Source organism: Microcaecilia unicolor, chromosome 3 (genome assembly GCF_901765095.1).
Source record: "Microcaecilia unicolor chromosome 3, aMicUni1.1, whole genome shotgun sequence".
Taxonomy (NCBI): Eukaryota; Metazoa; Chordata; class Amphibia; order Gymnophiona; family Siphonopidae; genus Microcaecilia; species Microcaecilia unicolor.
In genome coordinates, this window is record NC_044033.1 from 202,789,386 (window position 1) to 202,811,419 (window position 22,034).

At 46.8% G+C, this 22,034-nt stretch overlaps 1 protein-coding gene across 5 annotated transcripts in view; it reads right to left on the reverse strand.

Annotated features, from left to right (window-relative positions):
* The window catches only part of PNPLA6 (patatin like phospholipase domain containing 6), a 145,949-nt gene that overhangs the window by 73,356 nt on the left and 50,559 nt on the right, over positions 1-22,034 (reverse strand). For all 5 annotated transcript variants that reach the window (XM_030197165.1, XM_030197166.1, XM_030197164.1 and 2 more), the window contains 5 exons: positions 9,525-9,698; positions 8,715-8,792; positions 7,164-7,369; positions 5,080-5,211; positions 1,229-1,352 (listed from right to left, as the gene is read on the reverse strand). In XM_030197165.1, the coding sequence (XP_030053025.1) occupies positions 1,229-1,352; positions 5,080-5,211; positions 7,164-7,369; positions 8,715-8,792; positions 9,525-9,698 (714 nt within the window). The remainder of the gene's footprint in view (positions 1-1,228; positions 1,353-5,079; positions 5,212-7,163; positions 7,370-8,714; positions 8,793-9,524; positions 9,699-22,034) is intronic.

The following is a 22,034-nucleotide window of genomic DNA, read 5'->3' on the forward strand; positions in this document are numbered from 1 at the left end:
CCCCCCCCCCCCCAACAGCCCTGAATACACTGCACCACTGCTGAATGCAGTGCTGCTCACAGACATCAAGTTCTGTCTCACCTCAAGACGTACAATGCAGAGCCTCGAGACGGATGAGAGACCCAGCAGTCTCATTTCTGAACTCAGTTTACTCAGGGCAGCAATGGGTCAAGTCAACTGGATGAGCAGTGCTCACAGCCCATTAACTGGGAACAGTGATTAAATTAGAGGGAGCCTCAGTCCTCCAGGTTTTGGAACGCCAAACAACCAATTAACTGGATACACATTATTTGTCTGGCTGGAGAAGTTCTGGGCTGTTCTTTGCTCCTTACACATTAAAAAAAGAGGGGGCAAACAGCCCCAGAGGGTTTGTAAGACACAAAATCTCACAGAGATTCAATTAACCCCACCTAGGCTTCAGCCCTATCACCAGTCCCAAACGGCGTATTCAAACTAGGTGTGTCAGTGGCATATGCATGCCATGTAAGACCCCCCCCCCTCAAACCTTAAAATCCTCTCGGCTTTAGTCTTCACTCAGGCAGCGACAACGGTACTCATAGGCTGCCTGCTTCTTCCCTGAACCGTCCCGCCCTTCACAAAACAGGAAGTTGCATCACAAGGAGCGGGACAGGCCAGGGAGAAAGTCCTGGAGCAGACCACAGGCAGCCTATGAGTGCCGCTGCTACTGCCCGGCTGAAGACTAAAGCCAAGAGGATTTTAAGGTATGGGGGGGGGGGGGGGGGGGCAGGGAGACATACCCCCTGTAAAAAGTTCCTGGCTATGCTACAGCCAGCCCCCTACACTAATATGATATACGCTCTGCATTATTCATTATGGCTGACAATCATGGGGAATGTTAAGTTCGAGTTAACTCAGAACACTGGAAAGCAGCTGCAGGTAGGTCCAATTATTTCTTGCTCCCCATCCTCCCTGGCCTGAAGCATTTACAATTTCAGAGGAGCTGATGGCAAAGGAAGAAGAGCCAAGTGGAGACAGCAAATAAGAGTGGGGTACAAAGAGGCGTGACCTGGGGATTAAGTAAAATTCCTAACGGTGAGGCATGGGTTTTATGTAGAATTAGAAGGTGGGGGTGGGGCAACCAGAGAGCGACAGAGGCTGCCAAGTTTTGAGAGGTTGAAGGAAGAAAGGGGAGGCGGTGAAAACTACTACTACTTATCATTTCTATAGCCAGAGACAAGAGATCTCAGGCACACAAGCCCGGGCTCACCACTCCGATCAGATCTCCACGTCCGTACTCTCCGACCAGCTCCTTCTTCCCGCTGGATTTCTGGATGACAGAGCGCAGCCGGCCATTCAGAATGATATATGTGCAGTCTGACTGGTCACTCTGCCTGGGGAGTTCAAAAGACAGCGAGTTTCAGCCAGAGTCAGATAACGAACTACTTTCACTGAATTCTCATCAATAAAATATGATTATTCAGTAAGTGGGGTGTTTAGTTATTAATAATTTGGCTTGTGTTTTTTTGGCTTCTTTGCCTATTTATTTTTGTTAATTGGAAATTGGTGTACCCATCTCCCCGGCCTAAATAATGAGCTTCTGGGAACGTTCTCTCGCTCCAAGATGGTTGACACGTAGGCTTCCAAATGCAGGGGCGAAGCTGGTGTGTGCTCCAGGGTCACCAACACTCATCTTCACACTGAGTCTCCTGGACTACCCCATCCTCCACCCAGGTGACTAAGGGAAAAACTCTAACTGGATTAAAACCAGGTGTGAAGCGAGGTTTTGCTCCCCAAATCTGATGCTGGGCCATAACTAACCATCAAATTATCCCAACTGACTCTGTACCACACATCTTGTTCTCATCATATATCTGCCCTCGGTCTCTCAGCTATGTTTAAATCTGTTTATTGACTTAACATACAGAATAGAATGCTTTCATCATCTTTCAGTCAATAACAGCACATCAATAACAGAACTAGTACAACAGACAACTGTCGGTGTTTCTTCCGACGTCAAATAGTTTTCAGTTTTCTCCCCAGGCAGCCCCCCCCTTCCCTCCCCACCCCCTCAAGAAACATTTATCCATACTGTATTACAACATGGGATATAGACACTATTAAACTTACATATAATTAATAATGAATACATACCCCATACCCCCTTAAAGTCACCTTTTAACACGTAGCGCTGCAACATGCCCAACCTACCCCCCCCCCCCCATTAAGACAAACTTCCCTGACAGATACTTTACCCTACAAGCCCCATACCTTATCTTCCCACCCTTCCCTCCCTCCCCCTCCCCCCAAGCCACCAATGATAAATAAGACAAAGAAAAAAAACAAACAAAAAAAAACTTCAAAGGCGATTCAAAATGAAACTGCGAGCCTTGGCTGACAGAGTTTGAATATACTGCTCCCAAATCTTCAGAAACGCTTTCCGTCTTCTAGGGGAGCATCCCACCAACCTACGTTCCTGCATCATCAGCTCATGTATGCGGTTCCTCCAGTGCCAATAGTCCGGCGGTTCCTCCTGCATCCACGCCTCCATAATGAGCTTTTTCCCTATAATTCCCGCCTTTCGAATGAACTGCCGAGCCCCCCCCCCTTATGCTGCCCAAAGACTTCATGTCTATCAAGCAGAAATCCCTCTGGGGAAGAGAGAACACCTCCCTGTAACACTGATTCCAAATACTTGATTATATCCCCCCAATAACATCTTATTTTTGGGCACTCCCAGAGCGAGTGAAACCATGTGCTCTCTCCCAGTCCACATTTCGCACAAGTTGGATCTTGGACACCCCCAAATCGGAATACCTGACACTTGGTCATGTATGCTCTATATGTGATTCTGAATTGACATTCACGCAATGTCGCATTACCTGACAGCGTGGGAATTCGTGCAATTAATTTCTGAAAATCAAGGCTCAAATTAGGTCGTTGCAAATCTTGGGCCCAGTGTTTCAGTATGTTCCCTGTGTCCCTCCCCCCACTTTGTTCCCCCAAAGCTCTCTGGAGGCCCGAAACTGAGAGGTGCTCCCCAGGTTCTGATCGAAAAAAGGCTCTAAGGCGCCGTCCATGTCCACCCCCCAACTTCCCAGGCTCCAGTGACCTAACATAATGTGCAAGTTGGCAATGCGCAAACATGGAACTATTCTCTATTCCTACCCCTAAAGCTCCCAACTCCAGCATCTGGCCTCTAGATCCCAAAACATGTTCTAGTCTTGTGATTCCCATTGCAGCCCACCTACGGAACACTATATTTTCCATCCCTGGTTTGAAACTCAGATTGCCCTGAATGGGCAACAGGTCAGAGCTATCCACTGCTAGACCCCAACTTTGAACTAAGTCCCGCCACGCCTCTCTCAATGGACTCAACAGTACACTGCTCCCCATCGGGCTCGGCAACACTTTCTTTGGACACTGCAGCAGGTAGTATAAGTGGTATGGTTTAAAGTACTCCTGCTCTAACCTTCTGTGCTTGAAGTCCTGCCTGTACATAAACCAGTCCCCTAAGTGCCTTAGTAAGCACGCTTGGTTATAGCGACGCATATCTGGAAGTCCCATCCCCCCCCTCCCTCCAGGGCCCCATCAACAACTTTAACGGCAGCTTAGGCTTTGAAGCACTCCATATAAATTTCCTTATCCCCCTATTTATCAGATTTAAATCTTTGCTCCTTAACCGCAGTGGGAGGGTCTGCAACAAGTAAAGCCACCGCGGGAACTCCACCATCCTATACAGATGTATCCTCCCATGCAAATTAAGTGGCAAGACCTTCCATGTTTTTAATTGCTCTTTCTGTGCCTCTAATCTTCTACTGATATTTAACTGGTAAACTGCTGTGGTACACATGGGGATCTGCACCCCTAAATACTTAAGAGATTCTGAAGCCCACTTCAGAGGGAACGCATGCCCCCATAAGCCCCTCACCCGTGGATTTCCCGTTAAAGCCTGGGATTTAGAGTAATTGATTTTTAGACCTGCGAAGTCTCCATATTCCTGGAACAGCTCTAGCAGCGCATCTAAAGATTGTTTAGGTTGAGTAATATGCACTAAAATGTCGTCCGCGAAAGCGGAGACCCTGAATGAGAAAGACCCCCATGTTATGCCCCCAATTTCTGGATGCATCTCAATTTCCCTAATCAGTGGGTCTAAAGCCAGTACAAACAGCAGGGGAGACAAAGGGCACCCCTGCCGCGTGCCACGGCGTTCGGTCTCTCAGCTATATGGTAAACCGTATTGTAGAAAATCTTTAGCATCATATCTATGTTAGTTAAATGTTGTAATGCTTATTAGGTGTATCGCTAGTATTATGCTAACACTGTATTATATTTCTGATATTTGAATTCCAGTGCTGTTAAACTTTTGATACTGTTTCACAGTAGTTCTATTATTAGGTTTCAATTTACTGCTTTCAAAGTTTACCTCATTTATTATATTTAGTTTATTCTTGTTTATTTTACTATTGTTATGCTGTTAACAAAATTATCAGTTTTATGTTTATTTGTTACATTTGTATCCCACATTTTCCCACCTATTTGTAGGCTCAATGTGGCTTACAAAGTACCGGAGGGCGTTTGCAGACTCCAGTGAGAACAAATACAAAGTAATGTTGTGGTAAGATACAGATCGTGTGGCATAGCCACATTAGGGAGTCGTGCATCGGAAGGGTTGAGTTTTGTCCATTACGTACTTTGGTTTTGTTGTGTTGCAGGGATCAGGCATTTAAGTAGGATCCGTGGGGTATGCCTTTTTGAACAGGTTGGTTTTTAGTGATTTCCGGAAGTTTAGGTGGTCGTACATCGTTTTCAAGGCTTTTGGTAATGCGTTCCACAGTTGTATTAAACTGCACCTACTGTACACCGTCTTGAGTGAATCTCTTCATAAAGGCGGTTAGTAATTCCCAATAAATAAATAAAAAAGAAATGCAAAACGGTAACATTTAACTCTGGAGTGTGGTTTCCTCAGTGTGAACAGAGCAAGGAGTGAAACCAGAACAACCACCTCAGAAGTTAATCCTAGAGCGATCAATCCAGGAGTGAAGAATTTTACATTTTCTTTTTGGTATACAAGGAATAGAAGGGTTTCCCTACTTTTTGACAAAGGCTCTCTGCCCTTACCTGTACAAGGCCCGGCCTGCCTCCACGGCCATCCAATCAATGGCAAAATCCATCTGCCGCACGAAGGGTGACATGCGTCTGGCGACCGTATGAGCAACGCTAAGGACCACACTCGGCTGCTCCCGCATTATCCTGCAAACGCAGTGGGGAATCATGAAAACATTTTTCAAAAAAATAAAAATATGATCTCAGCACAACTTTAGTGATCTGAAAATGAGCAAAAAATAAATCCCTCCCAACCATTCTGAAACAAGCAAAAGAAATATGTTACCCAGTAGTGCTGTGCGGTGGCATGAGGGACCTGGGTTCCATTTCTAGGCCTGGCAAAGCTGTGGAGACGGCGGCTGGGGGTGGGAGACCCCGTCAATGCATATTGGCAATATCTAATGGTCAGACTCGGATTTGTTTATTTATTAGGATTTATTTACCGCCTTTTTGAAGGAATTCACTCAAGGCGGTGTACAGTAAGAATAGATCAAACATGAGCAATAGGCAATTAGAGCAGTAAAAATATTCAAACAACAATACAAAGTATGGCATGGTATACTACTTGCAATGACAACACAATATGTACTAGAACATTATAATTGGTAGTGAAAGGTAAGGCAAAGTTGTAACATATAGATGAGTAAGAAAGTAGGAAGAATTAGAAAGTAAGGTGATTGATTTGAAGAAAGTTGCACGTGAGGTCAGAGAGATGGTTAAATATTATCTCAGCTAGAGTAGGAGTGGATAAACATGTCCCTCTGCAGTATGTGCAGCCTGAGTCAATCCTTGTGTGTGAGAGTGAGACTACCAAGTTATTTACTTCTTCCGTTAAAGGCGTGGTTGAAGAGCCAAGCTTTCACCTGCTTCCTGAAGTAGAGGTAGTCTTGTGTTAAGCGGAGCCTTTCAGGCAATGCATTCCAGAGTGTGGGGGCTACTCCGGAGAAGGCTCGCTCTTTTGGAGAGGGTGTAGTTAGAAAAAGTCCTTGGAAGGACCTTAGTGTCCTTGGTGGTGTGTTGAGGATCATCCTATTCTTCAGATACTCGGGGCCATTTCCTTTCAGGGCCTTGAAGATCAGATTATACACGCACCAGGTTCAAAAGGAGCTGCCAATGGTCCAGGACAGCCACTATTATTGTTAAGATAACTTAACCAATGACCTAAATTTGTACATTTCTGGAACTCACAAAAAAAAAAAAAAAAGAGTTTGCAGCAGCCAATTTGAGGCTGGGGCCAGCATGGACAGTGCTCCTGCCTGGAAGACCCGCTATAGCACCAGAGAATGTTCAGGTAGGCCTGGGAAGGGGGTGCTGCTCAAGGACAGATTCAGAATTGGGGTGGGGGAGGGCAAGAAGAGATATCCTTTTGTAGGTCCTGACCTATATTTATAGCCAGGACCTTGGGGTGTCTGAGGATCCCTTGGGGTGATGGTGTCTGAGAATCTCAAGGTGACAAAACAATGCGAGAAGGCGCTGGCTGTGGCTAGAAAGATGCTAGGCTGCAGAGAGAGGGGTATAACCAGCAGAAGAAAGGAGGAGTTGATGCCCCTGTACAAGTCGCTGGTGAAGCCCCACTTGGAGTATTGTGTTCAGTTCTGGAGGTCGCATCTTGCTAAGGACGTAAAAAGACGAAGCGGTTCAGAGAAAAGCGATGAAAACGGTATGGAGTTTGCAAAGCAAGATATACAAGGAGAGACAGGGGTGATATGATACAGACATTCAAATATTTAAAAGGTATTAAATCTACAAACAAACTTTTTACAGATATGGCCTGACATTGAATATCCAGGTCTAATTTAGCTGGTGAAAGAACTTAAAAAACAGCTGAATGTTGAATGGTATATCTAAAGCTTAAATCAGTTATGATGCTCCTTTAAGATTACAGCTCAACAATTGCAAGGCAAAAACAAATAAATAATAACAAAAGAAATACACAAACAATCCAAAGCCAAGACTAAACAAAAAGCCACAAGTAAAACCCAAACTGAACTTACCACCATCTCTAAACTAGACCTAAATCAGTAAACAGCAGCTCTGAATATTAAACTAGGACTAAACCAACAACAGAGCTTAACAAAAAAAAAAAAGTGGCTACTAACTCGTAAAAGTCAGACTTGGAGATGCGGAGGAAGGCGCAGTCTCGGTTAGCCTTGATCGTGAAGATGAGAGGTTCCCCTGTCAACACAGCCAGCTGCCCCACCATCTCGCCGGGCTGTGTCAGGAAGAGACACACGTCCTCCGCCTTGTCGATCATACGCTGGTACACGTGGAGGCAGCCCCACAGCACGAAGCGCAGGCTCACGTCCTGTGGGGGGAGACAGAGAGCAAGGAGAGAGAGAGATTGCATGGAGAAAGAGGCCAAACAAAAGATGGGGGAGAAAATGAATGGAGAAAGGAAGGGAAAGGGGAGCGAGAGGGATCAAGCAGGGAGACGGAAGGAGAAATTTCAGCATCAATTTGAAGCTAATACAGAGGACTGGCAGAAGGATGTTATGGAGGGAGCTAGAGGGGGTAGGGGAAAGACGGAGTCCCAGTATTTGTCAAAAGTGGTACCCTCAGATGGTACCTACTCTTCCTTGTCTTTCGTCACCCATTCTTCCTTATCATAATAAACTTTGGCCCCGAAGTCCAGACCATGGGAGACAGTCTGCACTGAACCCAGATATTCAATTCTGCGCTGTTTCCAGTGACCGGCATTGAATGCTCGGGGTTTTTCGGCCAGTTTGAAGAAAACCGGCTATGTCGATATTCAGACATAGCTGGTTATCTTTAAACCGGCCAAAGATATATCAGGGTTTGGAGCGGCCAAATACGACCACCAAACCTGGTTTAAAAATATTGCATGATATAACCAGTTACCCACCAGCCATTAACCACGGATTAACCAGTTAAATAGCGCTAAAGATCAGGTGGTTTATGTATATCAATTCTTACTCCAAGGTTCCACTTTTCAATTTTATTGGACAACTTTAATGTCTTTTGGCATTCTTTTATAGGGGACCTTTCTCCGTTTTTGTTTCCTTGTGAATGTCGAGTCTGAGTCTATCTTCTGAATTTCCACCATTTTTGGGAGATTTGTTTTATGTAGACTTATGGTCTTTTTTTATCATAATAAACTTTATGTTCTACTGGTTCTGATTCCAAGGTTCTACTATTCATTTTTATTGGTCCACCCCTATTTCCTTGTATTTCAGAAGTAGGTCATGACCTGTGGCTCCTGCCACCAAATGCTGTGCTCCTATGGCTACACTGTAGAGAGAGGAGGATTTGGGGAAGGGGAGGGGGAGGGAGATAGCTCTAATCAGCAGGAAATGCTCTGGTGGTCATGGATGAAAACGCAATGCCTTCACATCAGACCCCACCACTTCCACCTTGCTGTTAACGAAGGCCATGAATGGGCCTGGCTCAACTGGACTGCAAAAATATGGGCAGAAGAAAACCAAGTGTCCCCTCACCCCCACCACCAAAAAAAAACAATTTTAAATCAGGCAGGGCCCCAGTAAGGAAATGTGCATTTTAGGGAAGATAACCTCTCCTCTCCCACCACTGCCCTCTTTCCTAATCGAGGAGTTCCCTCAATGACATGTGCACACCTGGGTGAGCCAGCCTGCTCCTGCCAGCCTGCTCCACTTCCTTAAACATGGACTCACCTGGTCTCCCTGGCGGGCAATCACTGTTCCAGCTTTCGCGTGATGCAGCACAGCACGGTTGTTCAGCAGAGATGGATCCTTCCAAAAAATTTAAAACCAACAATAAGAATTATTTCTAAGTAACATGACTGATACAAACAGTTAGGGAGAAATTAGGTGATACCTGCTAATTTTCATTCCTTTAGTCCCACCAGACCATCTGCTGGTTGACAGACAACCCCCCACATTTCTGAACTGGTCTGGTGAGGATGCTAAGGAAGGACCATCTGACTCCCCTACTCCCAACTTACACTGTCCTAGCATCAATCACTACACTTCTGTGTCTTCCCCACTTCCCTCTACACTAAAGGAAATCTTCCTTCTGTCAAACAAGTATAATAAGTCACTCCTTACCCTCTGCGCCACTCTCATGCTGCAAACAGGGTATGGGAAAGATGTGGGGGTGAATGAAAGCGATGCCTTCACACTGCAAGGGGGAGAGACGGAAAAGCATCAGTTCCACCCCTTTCTTCAACTGCAGATGGGGCACGGGAGACGTAGAAAAAATGAATATGGCACTCTCACACTGCAGATGGGGGTAAAGGAGAATGTGGAGAGGGGTGGAAGTGATACGTTTACCTGGCTCTCACACTACAGATTAGGAGATGTGGAGAAGGGTGGGAGTGTCGTTCTCAGCCTGTAGGCTAGGAAGGAGGTGGAAGCAGGGGTGCAAGAGTAAGGGCGGCAGAAGTGATACTCTGCCCTCAGTTTTGCACTGCAGGTGGAGTGTTGGCAGGCAATGAGTGCGGGGTGAGCGGATCTTACTCTAACCTTTATCTTCATAAGCTTCACTAGCTCCTGCTTGGCTGCCTCAAACACAACACTGGGCTGTTTGCCTTGGTATGGTCCGTAACAGTCAGAAGTGTCTTCTTCCTCGGGATAGTTGTAGTGATAGATCCCGGACGGCTGCTCCTCCACAGTCACAGACTTGCGTTCTTTGGCTTCCTGCAACATGGACCATACAAGAAAAATGCATTAAATCTATTCACAATCGGGCCAATCACACACTCTGCAGAGGGCAAAGATTCCTCCCTTCAAGGTGTTCCTTAAAAGAAGAGGGGGCAGGTCCCAGCCCAGCTGCCCGAAATACTGTCACAGTGGTTGGGCTACACCAAGGGGGAAACATCTCTCTGTGAGAGAAGGAACTTCAAGGCCAGGCTGTTAACATAAAAGGACATCAGTCAAATTCGGGGCCTCTTTCATTCCATTACCTCTTGATTTCTATATGTATCACTGCAGAGCTATTCTCTGCTCAAGTCATGGGAAAGAGGAAGGGAGGGAAGGTAAGGGCACCAGCTTGAAACAAGGTGTAAGAAACACTGCCAAGCTGTCCGCCCCAGAATTTTCTGAAGTATTGAATGATAAAGTACCCTGAGATCCTGCTTAGCTGAAAGGCTGAAGAAACTCTCTGACATCATGTGCAACTTTCTATAAATCAATCACCTTACTTTCTAACTCTTCTTACTCTCTTACCTATCTATATATTCCATCTTTGCTTTACCCTTCACTATCAATTAAAATGTTCTATTACACATTGTGTTGACATTGTAAGTAGTATATTAAGCCATACTTTGTATTATTATTTAAATGTTTTTAATGCTGTAATTGTCTATTGTTCATGTTTGATCTATTCTTATTGTATACCGCCTTGACTGAATTCCTTCAAAAAGGCGGTAAATAAATCCTAATAAATAAATAAAAACCGGATGAAAAGTGTGAGAGAGGATGTGGCTGAATGATTATTCTTGTTAAAAATAATTGGATTGAGAGGAAGTGACGTCACGAGATCGAATGGCTGCCTAGTCTTTTAGCTCCCACACTTTCCTCTACTTTATTTGCTCTATCCGCTGCCATTGGGGCTTTTATAGGGCTTGCTTTGCAGCGACTGGTATCGTGGTGAGACTGTGGTGGCAAAATGAGCAAGCCGGCTGTTTCCCAGCGTAAAGAGGGTGAGCGCTGCTCTGTGCACCAGCAGGCAAAGGCCCTTTTGCGCCACATGTCGCCCGAGGCGGGCGGATCGTCGGGGTCCGATTCAGCCTCCCCCCACGCAGGGTCTTGTTGGATGCTCTCAGTAAAGCAATCAGGGGTGTCAAAGGATTTGGCAAAATGTTTGGACGAGATTAAAGCAGATATTAAAGCATCTAAGCTGGAAATTCTCGACAAAATGGATGCCATTTGTCTGGATATTAAAGAGCTGGGAGGCAGGGTGGAGTCTCTAGAGGAGCAAGTCGATGAACAGGTGGAGCGGGCCGAGCTGGTGGACACCCGAATTGCGCAGATCAATGCTCTGACAGAGGAACTACAGTACAAACTTGATGATGTGAAAAATCGAGGCAGGAGAAATAATCTCCGGTTTCGGGGGGGTTCCCAAGAATGGCGGAATGGAGGATGTTGTTGCCATCGTGAGATCGATTTGTCGGTCAATTCTGGGAGACGACTCGGAGGAAATAGCTGTTCAACTGGATCGGGCTCACAGAGCACTGGGGAAAACCCAGGAGAATAAGCCGAGGGACATCATTGTATGCTTTTCTTCTTACGCAGTTAAAGAACAGATTTGGTTGAAGGCTCGTCAGCTATCATCAGTGGATTATAACAACGCCTGGGTGTCGGTGTTCCAGGACCTTTCACTCTTTACCTTGACCCAGCGAAACCGGTTTTGGACATTTTGGTGAAAAAAAAGATTGCCTGTAGATGGGCTTTTTCTTTTGCTTTGTGTTTCAATTTTTTTTTTTTTTTTTATAGAAGTCTTTATTGAACTTCGTTGATACAAAACAAAAGATAATTGTCACATTACAATGCAATACTGAAGCAGATATCTTCAGGCAAAACAAACATAGTGAACACGCCCAAAGAAGAAACAATGACAGTTAGTATGTATCATGGTTATAATAACTCCCAGGTATCCTTCAAAGTTTTTCGATTTTATGGAATGAAAACCCAATCCCAAGAAAACCCCTCCCCCCGAAACCCCCCCTTAGACCCTCCCTCCTCCCTCCCTGTACCAACCTCTGTTGCTCCCTCATGTCACTCAAGCCAATTACACTCATCCCAACTTCACACTAAAAAAAGGCATCCATATCTTTTCCCACCTACGCAAGGGCCTCCTTTTAACTGCTATCAGCCTCTCCATTTCACATAAATAACACACCTTTGTTATTTATGTACCAACGATGGAACCAAGGGTGACTTCCAACTCTGTGCCAAGTTCACTTGAGCAGCCTGTAAAATCCCCCTCACCAGGAGCCACTCAGGCCACTTAAGGCTGGCCAAGTAGGAAGACCAACGGATGCCACTGTACAGACTTGCCCACCCACATCTGGAGACAAGATTGCAATCCCTTCCAATAAGCCTTTGCTTTTGGACAGGTCCACCAAATGTGTCCCATGGTACCCACGGCTCCACATTTTCTCCAACAACTTTCCGTAATCTGTACAAACATATGATGCAAACGCGCCGGAGTGAGATACCACCTGTAAAATACTTTAATCGCGTTCTACTTCATAGTCACCGACCGCGAGGAGCACAAAATCCCCTTCTCCAGTTGCAACCACTTCTCTTCTGGTAAAGTAAAATCTAATTCCTGTTCCCACTTCCTCCGGTGTAATAAGGAAGGCGTTTGACGCGCGACCAATGAAGCGTATAAAAAGGTAATCATACCTCGAGTATGTTGGGGCCTCACACACATGTCCTCCATCGAATGTATCTCCCTCCGCAGACATTCTACATAATCGGGCCCTTTCAAGAAGTGCTTCAATTGCAAATAACCATAATAGTCACTAGGTTGAAGCCTATAGTCTTCCAGCAAAGTATCAAAAGGGACTAGATCAGTTATGGCGAACCTTTCAGAGACTGAGTGCCCAAACAGCAACCCAAAATCTAATTATTTATCGCAAAGTGCCATTCCCCTGTCCCCCCTCCCCTGTCCCCCCTCCTCCCTCGTCCCCCCTCCACCTCCCTCCCTCGTCCCCCCTCCACCTCCCTCCGAGTTCCAGGCCTCCTTCCGAGTTCCAGGGTCCTTCCTCCCTCCCCCCGAGTTCCACAGTCGTCGTCGTCCCTCCCTCCCTTCCTTCGAGTTCCACGCCCCCTCCCTCCGAATTTTAAAAGTCATCTCTTGACTTACCTCATCAGGGACGGGTTACAGCGGCCAGCAGCAGCGCTAAAATGTGTGCAGGCCCAGCCCTTCTCTCTCTCTCTGAGCTCTGGTCCCGCCCTTGCGAAAACAGGAAAATGAGGGCGGGACCAGAGCTCAGAGAGAGAGAGAGAAGGGCTGAGCCTGCACGCATTTTAGCGCTGCTGCCGGCCGCAACCCGTCCCAGACAACGTAAGTCAAGAGATAACTTTTAAAATTCGGAGGGAGGGAGGGGGCCTGGAACTCGAAGGAAGGGAGGGACGACAACTCTGGAACTCGGAGGGAGGGAGGGAGAGGGGAGGGGAGGGGGGCCCTGGAACTGGGAGGCGACTCTGGCTGAGGCAACGGCACGCGTGCCATAGGTTCACCATCACTGGACTAGATCCTCTCTAACATGCATTTGCCCCAACATATCCAGTCCGGACACCGCCCAACGACTAAAGGGCGTACGACCCACCCCCGGCCTAAACAAGGGATTGTCCACTATTGGCGCTAATCCTGAGACAGGAGGCCGGCGCTCCAAGAACATATGGTCCCAGTAGTAGAAAGTGGCCTGTACTGTCGAAGGAAATCGTTCAACCTGTCCTCTATGTTTGTTAGGAAGCCACATTAAGTGTCCTAACCTACGAGTCCCCACCAAGGATTGCTCAATGTGTATCCATAGTTTATGCGCTTCCCCCCAAAACCACTCAACCGCTGATCGGGCCTGGGCAGCACAGTAATACCAAAACAGGTTAGACACCCCCAGGCCCCCGAGTTGTTTACTCCTATATAACACCACCCACGGTAAGTGTTGTCTCTTCTGGTTCCATATAAAACGCATCAAGCGATCTTGTAAGCTGGACAAAAAAGGCCTAGATAATCGCAAAGCGATGACCTGAAAGAAATACAATAGCCGGGGCAAAATATTCATTTTAATCGCTGCTATCCGGCCCAGCCAGGACAATCCCATGTGTATCCATCTGTCCAGGTCTCTGTACACCGCCTTCTGGAGCGCAGGATAATTAACAGCAAACAGCTCAGACAAGGTCGCAGGTATCTGTACCCCTAAATAATGGATAGTTCTAGCCGACCATTTAAAGGCAAACGATGCTTTCAACGTCTCCAGCGTCCGGGGTGGCACCCCCCACTGCCATCCCCGTCGACTTGCTCGCATTAAGCTTATATCCTGAGACCTGCGAGTACTCCTCTATTTCCTTCATCAGGTTGGGCAGAGACATTAGTGGGTTGGTCAAGGTCAGGAGCATGTCATCCGCAAACAATGCAATTTTATGCTCCTGTAACCCCATCTTTACCCCATTGATATCCATATTCTCCCTGATAGCCGCCGCCAGCGGTTCCATGGCTAGTGTGAATAACAGGGGAGAGAGCGGACAACCCTGCCTGGTGCCCCTCCCCAACAAGAACGCACTCGAGTTCCCACCGTTAACCCAAACGCATGCCTGTGGTGATGCATATAGGGCTTGAATCCAGGACCTATACAAGGGGCCTATCCCAACTCTATTCAGAACCTTATCCAAATACCCGCAATGAACTCGGTCAAAGGCCTTTTCCGCATCCAGTCCCAATAACAACAGTGGACAGGCCTTCGACCGAGCTGCATATAGTAAGTCCAAAGTTCTATGTACATTGTCCATTGCCTGACTATTTGTCACAAAACCCACCTGATCGGGGTGGATTAATGTAGGCAGCATCCCCCCCAAACGATTCGCAAGCACCTTGGCCAAGATTTTTACATCGGTATTTAGGATAGATATAGGATAATATGAAGCGCATTCTGTGCGATCCTTGTCGGGCTTAGGTATAACCGCTACCCAGGCCTCCATCATAGACCCGGGGAGAGGTGCCCCCTCTCTTACCGAGTTAATAACCAACGTCAGGTATGGAGCCACCTCACGAGCAAAAGTCTTAAAAAACTCATTTGTAAAGCCATCTAAGCCGGGCACCTTACCCGTCGGCAGTGCCTTGATAACCTGCAGCACCTCGTCTAATGTCACCGGGGCTTCCAGTTCTCTTTTTTGCAATTCCGATAAAACCGCCAATCCTTGAGCCTCCAGATATCGGTCAATCTCCCCAGTCCAGACAGTGGCATCCTCCTTGTACAGGGTCTCATAAAATTGGGCAAAGCGCTCCCTGATCTGAGCAGATTTGTGTAACATGACACCCCCCGCACCCTTCACTCGCACAATGTGTCTATCTGCTCTCATCCTTCTAAGTTTCATTGCCAGTAGCCGCCCAGGCTTATTGGAACCTTCGTAATAAACCTGCTTCAACCGTGTATGAACAAATTGCAAACTCTCCTCATGCAGTGCAGCCAGCTCCAATCTCACATCTTGCAGCCTTCAAAAGTCAGATACCCTGCCTGTGGCCTTGTACCTTTTCTCTAAGTCTCCTATTCTCGCCATACACTGGGTCAAACGTTCTCTATGTACCCTATTTCTCTGACTAGTGCACTTGATAAAATATCTTCTCGAGACCGCCTTAAAAGCGTCCCATATGACACCCAAAGGCGGCCCTGAGTCCACATTAATCTCAAAATACTCCTTCAAAACAGGAAGAAAGTTAGCAACAATCTGTGGGTCTTGTAACAAGCAATTGTTAAATGTCCATCTTCGGTCACGCCTCTTCATCTTTGCCTCCCTTACCCTTCCCTTCTTATCCTATCCTCTTATCTTGGTCCCCCGCTCTCACTACTGAAATGTAACTGTACTGTATTTATTTAATTGGTTCTTTGTAAGCCGCTTTGGGGCTGCAACACTGTGGCAAAAGGTGGGGTATAAATGTACTGAAATAAATAAATAAATAAATAAATAAATAAATAAATAAATAACTAAATAACTAAATAAATAAATAAATAAATAAATAGGAAAGGTGCACCCGAGAGTAAAAGGTGTAGTCCCTCCCCCTCAGATGACCCAGTCGCCACCCATCATACAGACCCATAGCCTCCACCAAATTCCGGAGAGCCTGTGAGATTTTATAGTCAGTCAGAGCAGGTGGAGCAGATCTGTCAAGCCCAGGCTGCATAGTGGCATTGAAGTCTCCTGCCATTAGCACTTTACCTTGAGCAAAGTTCTGCAACTCCCTTTGGAGATGCCCAAAAATCTCTCCTGGCGCTCATTAGGCGCGTAAACACTAGCCAGAATACTCCTCCTGCTCCAACAAAACATGCACAAAGAGAAAGCGCCCTTCAGAATCTCTTTTCACATGGAGAATCTGTACTTGGACATCTTTATGAAACACTAGTAAAAAAAGGCCCGTTTTTGACACAAATGAAACGGGCGCTAGCAAGGTTTTCCTTGGCTACCCTGCAGCCACCCATGTCCAGCGACCCTCCTCTCCCCCTGCAGCCACCCATGTCCAGCGACCCTCCTCTGGACATGGATCAGCTGTGAGGCATGTTTCTTTTTCCCCCCACGGGTTCTGAAGTTGACATCATAATGGCTACGGTGATGCCAGCCTGATCTACGGAGCCTAGCAGACCAACCCGGAATGAGCCATGGTCCCAGGCAAGTCAGAACGTTGGAGGTGAGAATTATTATATAGGATGCGTCATAATGGGTCTAGTGACATCAGCTAGGGCTTCGGAGCCCATCTGTGAAGAAAGTTACGGACACAGGCAGGCAGACGCATAGAATGTTGGAGGTGAGAATTATTATATAGGATAATGGCGACCCCTCTTTTCTTTGCTCCTTTTACATCAGAAGCACAGTACACCCCCCCCCCCCGGATATAACCTGGAGGTCAGTAAACCCTCATGTTTTTTTAACAAGTGTGTTTCTTGCATGAATACCACCCGCGGGTGAATCAAGCGTAATTCACGCTGGAGAGCATGATGTTTATATGGAGAGTTCAGCCCTTTTACATTATAAGTAAGTATCTTAGAGATCACGTGATGCCTTGAGGGAGCAAGACGTGTTTCCTTTGCTCTCCGGGGACCCTCGCTCCTTAACATTTTTAAAGTAATTGCCTTTAGCACCTAATCAGTATTTTATTGCTGTAAATTTGCAGCTCAATGGACAGATACTTGGCAGCCTCCCTGAGCAGTATGGTAGGGAAAGGAAATCAAGGAGAGAAAAAGAAAGCAAAGCAAACCGGAAATATGGAGGCGAAAAAACAACAAGAAGGCCAATTCTTCTCCCCAGAGCAGCTGCAGCAGCTAACATTAGCAATGTCGAAGGTTTTGGAGCCTCAGGTGAGAAAACTGACAGAGCAGCTTGCTTCATTTGAGACACTTTTGGCTGCAATGGGAAACCGGACAGGAGACCTAGAGTGGAGGGTCTCTTCTCTGGAAGATGCGGGGCCTTCAGCTGCAGAAGAAAGAAGCAAGCTGGCCAGCACAGTGAGGATGTTATCAGAAAAGGTGGACAATCTTGAAAATCGCTCCCGGAGGTCGAATTTAAGGCTTATTGGAATACCAGAATCGATCGGAGACGCGGTGCTTCCTACTCTATTGGAAGCTTGGCTGAAGAAAGAGTTTGCCTTATCTGACAGTGCGGGGCCGCTGTGTCTGGAAAGGGCACACCGAGTGCGCAAGAAGCAAGATGGCCGCAGAACACCAAGAGCAGTGCTTATTAAACTACATAACTATGTCCATAAAGTGGAAATATTACGTGGCTACAGAGTAAAGAAGGACACCTTACAATATGAAGAACACCAAGTTCGCATTTTCCAAGATTACTCGTTTGCTGTGCAGGAGAAACGGAGGCAGTTTACACCACTATGCCGTCAGCTGTATGAGAAAAACATCAGGTGCATGTTGTTATACCCGGCCACACTAAAAATAATGCAGAATGGACACTGGCAACTTTATGATTGTGCAGAGACTGCAAAGGCTGGCGTGGCAAAAATTTTACAAAGTTTGCCGGATGCTCAGGCAAAAGGCTAAATCGGGACATGCACAGTGAGTGTAGAAGGTAACCTGTGAGTGTCGCTAAAATGACAAAGTTATTATATGTAAAGATTGGTTTATAGACATGTTGGGTTTGAAGGTATGTTGAATTTAGAATGTTATTTGTGGGGCGCGGGGGGTCCCTGGCAAATTGTATGTGATCTCAGTATCTATCTTGTTCGGAGATGGATAAATGCAAGGGTTTAGGTGGGGGATGGGGAAGAGTGGGGAGGGATGGGAGGGGAAGTGAGAGGGGGGGATGGGAGAAGGACATAACACTGCAGAGAGTACATAAGTGGAGGGGAAGGAGTAGAGGCAGAAGGAAGAGTGGGGGGAATGGGTGGAGCTGGGCGCCTAGACCCCATACTGTTAAGTTTGAACGTGGAAGGAGAGTAACATTACAACATTATGACCCAACCTAACACAACGAGATTCATAACATGGAACGTTGGGGGTTTCTCATCACCAATTAAAAAGGAAAAAAATTTTAAACGCACTTAAAAGACATAAGGCGGACGTAGCTTGTCTGCAAGAGACACGACTAACAGCGGAAGAGCACCAAAAGTTAGCTAGAGACTGGGTGGGAGAGGTGTATGCAGCTTCTTCAGAAGGGAGATATGGGGGAGTAGCTATTTTAGTGCGCAAAGGCCTGGCAGCCAAAACAAAACTGCTGGTACAAGATCCTCAGGGCCGTTACGTGTTGGTGCGCATGTGGCTCCAGGGCCTGGATATGTTAGTTGCGGCAGTATATGGCCCCAACACATATAACCAAAAATGTTACCATGAATTAATCCAGCACTGTAATCAATATTCGGGACTCCAACGGTTGATACTGGGAGATTTGAATATGGTAGCAGACCCCCAGTTAGACTGCTCACACCCACGGAAAGCCCATAGGGGGGGGCCCTAAAGCTAGAGTGCTATCCCGCCTCATGATAGCAACAAATACAGTGGATGTTTGGCATGTCCTGCATTCCGGTGAAAAAGACTTTACACATGTCTCGAGAGCCCATGGCACCCAATCTCGAATAGATTATATTCTAGTTGGGCAAAAACTATTTCAAAAAGTTTATGCAGCTGAAATAGGGCCTGAAGAAATAACAGATCATGCCATGGTATGGCTCGATTTAGAGGCAGGAAAGTTTTACCAGGGGCAAGCGGGGTGGAGATTCCGAACTTATTTGGCGACTGATGCAAATTTTAAAGCATATGTGAACAAAAAGTGGGAGGAGTTTGCCAGTCATAATAAGCAACATGAACAAAATCCAGAGTTGTACTGGCCGACTGCAAAAGCGGTGCTGAGAGGAGATATAATAGCATTTGCCTGTGCGCGGAAAAGAAAACTAACCGCAGCTATAGTGAGGTTAGAGGCAAAGGCGAGGAGGGCCAAACGCAAGTACACCCAAACACCAAATAAAGAGCATAGGGAGCAACTGCAAGCAGCACAAGTGGCACTTAATTCCCTGCTGCAAGAAAGGGCACTTAAGGGGGCCATATATCACAAGTACAGGCTGCATAGGTTTGGCAATAAAACTGGGACCCTGCTTGCCCGAGTGGTGAAAACATGGGGAGGAAATAGAGTGCTATCAGCCATAAAGGACGAGAAAGGTAAAATACATACGAAAAGCGAAAAAATAGCAAATATATTCCGAGCACATTTCAGTCAAATATATCAAAAATATAAAGACATAGATAAAGAATCCCTCATGAGTTATTTAGAAGCCTCCAAGTTGCCAAAACTCTCTGCACTAGCATTACAGACACTGAATGGCCCAATCACTGGTAAAGAGCTCCAAGCCACCATAAAGTCATTGCCACATCACTCTGCCCCGGGCCCCGATGGATTCACGGGAGAATTTTACAATATGATACCCCAGAAAGCGTTATTGGCACTGCATGACTATCTAGAGGACACAGTGGAGACAGGAAGGTTTCCCATTCACAATAATATGGCATTAATATCATTATTACCCAAACTAGGTAAAGAAAGGGACAAACCGGAGGCCTACCAACCAATTTCATTATTGAATGTAGATATAAAATATTAGCAAAAATCTTGGCCACCAGGTTGGCTCAATACTTACCAGATATAATTGGGCCTGAACAAGTGGGCTTCATGAAGGGCAGACATTCTTCTACTAATGTGCGTAAATTGCTGATGGCAATGAGCTACAGTCAAGTAAATCATGTACCTGCAGTCCTCCTCAGTCTCGACGCCAAAAAGGCATTTGATAAAATAGGATGGGAATTTTTGTTTGGGGTGTTAAAGTATATGGGCATGCATGGCTGGTACCTTCAGGCCGTACAGATATTATACACTAAGCCGACGGCCTCTGTATTAATTAATGGAGTGCGAACAGACCCTATAGTCATAGAACGGGGTACTCGTCAGGGGTGCCCCCTCTCACCCTTATTGTTCTTGCTGTCTATTGAGCCACTGCTCTGCACGTTGAAGACGGATGAGCAGATAAAGGGGCTAGAGGTGGGTGGAGAGGTAGTGCAGACTTTGGCATTTACGGATGATCTGTTGGTGGTGATGAGGGACCCCCAGAATTCATTGAGGCAGCTCTGGGCACGGATAGAACAATACAGTGCTCTTTCAGGGTTTAAAATAAATGCACACAAATCACATTGGCTCACCATCTCTCCTGGGGTGGGAGGCACAGGGTTAGAGGAACTGGGAGTGGAAGAAGCTGAAGAGGCAATCAAGTACTTAGGAGTCCAAATCCCCCAGAACCTGGCTCAAGTGTGTGCCCAAAATGTGAACAGGCTATTGGAGGATATGGCGGACAAGTTGAAGCTGTGGCAATCCCTCCCGCTCTCTTTGCTTGGCAGAAAGCGAATGCTACATACCTGTAGAAGGTATTCTCCGAGGACAGCAGGCTGATTGTTCTCACTGATGGGTGACGTCCACGGCAGCCCCTCCAATCGGAACACTTTTCTAGCAAAGTCCTTTGCTAGCCCTCGCGCGCCGATGCGCACCGCGCATGCGCGGCCGTCTTCCCGCCCGAACCGGCTCGTGTTCGTCAGTCCTATACATAGCAAGACAAAGACAAGGGAAGACACAACTCCAAAGGGGAGGCGGGCGGGTTTGTGAGAACAATCAGGCTGCTGTCCTCGGAGAATACCTTCTACAGGTATGTAGCATTCGCTTTCTCCGAGGACAAGCAGGCTGCTTGTTCTCACTGATGGAGTATCCCTAGCCCCCAGGCTCACTCAAAACAACAACCATGGTTAATTGGGCCTCGCAACGGCGAGGACATAACTGAGATTGACCTAACAATTTTTCCAACTAACTGAGAGTGCAGCCTGGAACAGAACACAACATGGGCCTAGGGGGGTGGAGTTGGATTCTAAACCCCGAACAGATTCTGAAGCACTGACTACCCGAACCGACTGTCGCGTCGGGTATCCTGCTGCAGGCAGTAATGAGATGTGAATGTGTGGACAGATGACCACGTCGCAGCTTGCAAATCTCTTCAATAGTGGCTGACTTCAAGTGGGCTACCGACGCTGCCATGGCTCTAACATTCTGAGCCGTGACATGACCCTCAAGAGCCAGCCCAGCCTGGGCGTAAGTGAAGGAAATGCAATCTGCTAGCCAATTGGATATGGTGCGTTTCCCCACAGCCACTCCCCTCCTGTTGGGATCAAAAGAAACAAACAATTGGGCGGACTGTCTGTTGGGCTGTGTCCGCTCCAGATAGAAGGCCAATGCTCTCTTGCAGTCCAATGTGTGCAGCTGACGTTCAGCAGGGCAGGAATGAGGACGGGGAAAGAATGTTGGCAAGACAATTGACTGGTTCAGATGGAACTCCGGACCAACCTTTGGCAAGAACTTAGGGTGAGTGCAGAGGACTACTCTGTTATGATGAAATTTGATGTAAGGAGCCTGGGCTACCAGGGCCTGAAGCTCACTGACTCTACGAGCTGAAGTAACTGCCACCAAGAAAATGACCTTCCAGGTCAAGTACTTCAGATGGCAGGAGTTCAGCGGCTCAAAAGGAGGTTTCATCAGCTGGGTGAGAACGACATTGAGATCCCATGACACTGTAGGAGGTTTGACGGGGGGCTTTGACAAAAGCAAACCTCTCATGAAGCGAACAACTAAAGGCTGTCCTGAGATCAGCTTACCTTCCACACGGTAATGGTATGCACTAATTGCGCTAAGGTGAACCCTTACAGAGTTGGTCTTGAGACCAGACTCAGACAAGTGCAGAAGGTATTCAAGCAGGGTCTGTGTAGGACAAGAGCGAGGATC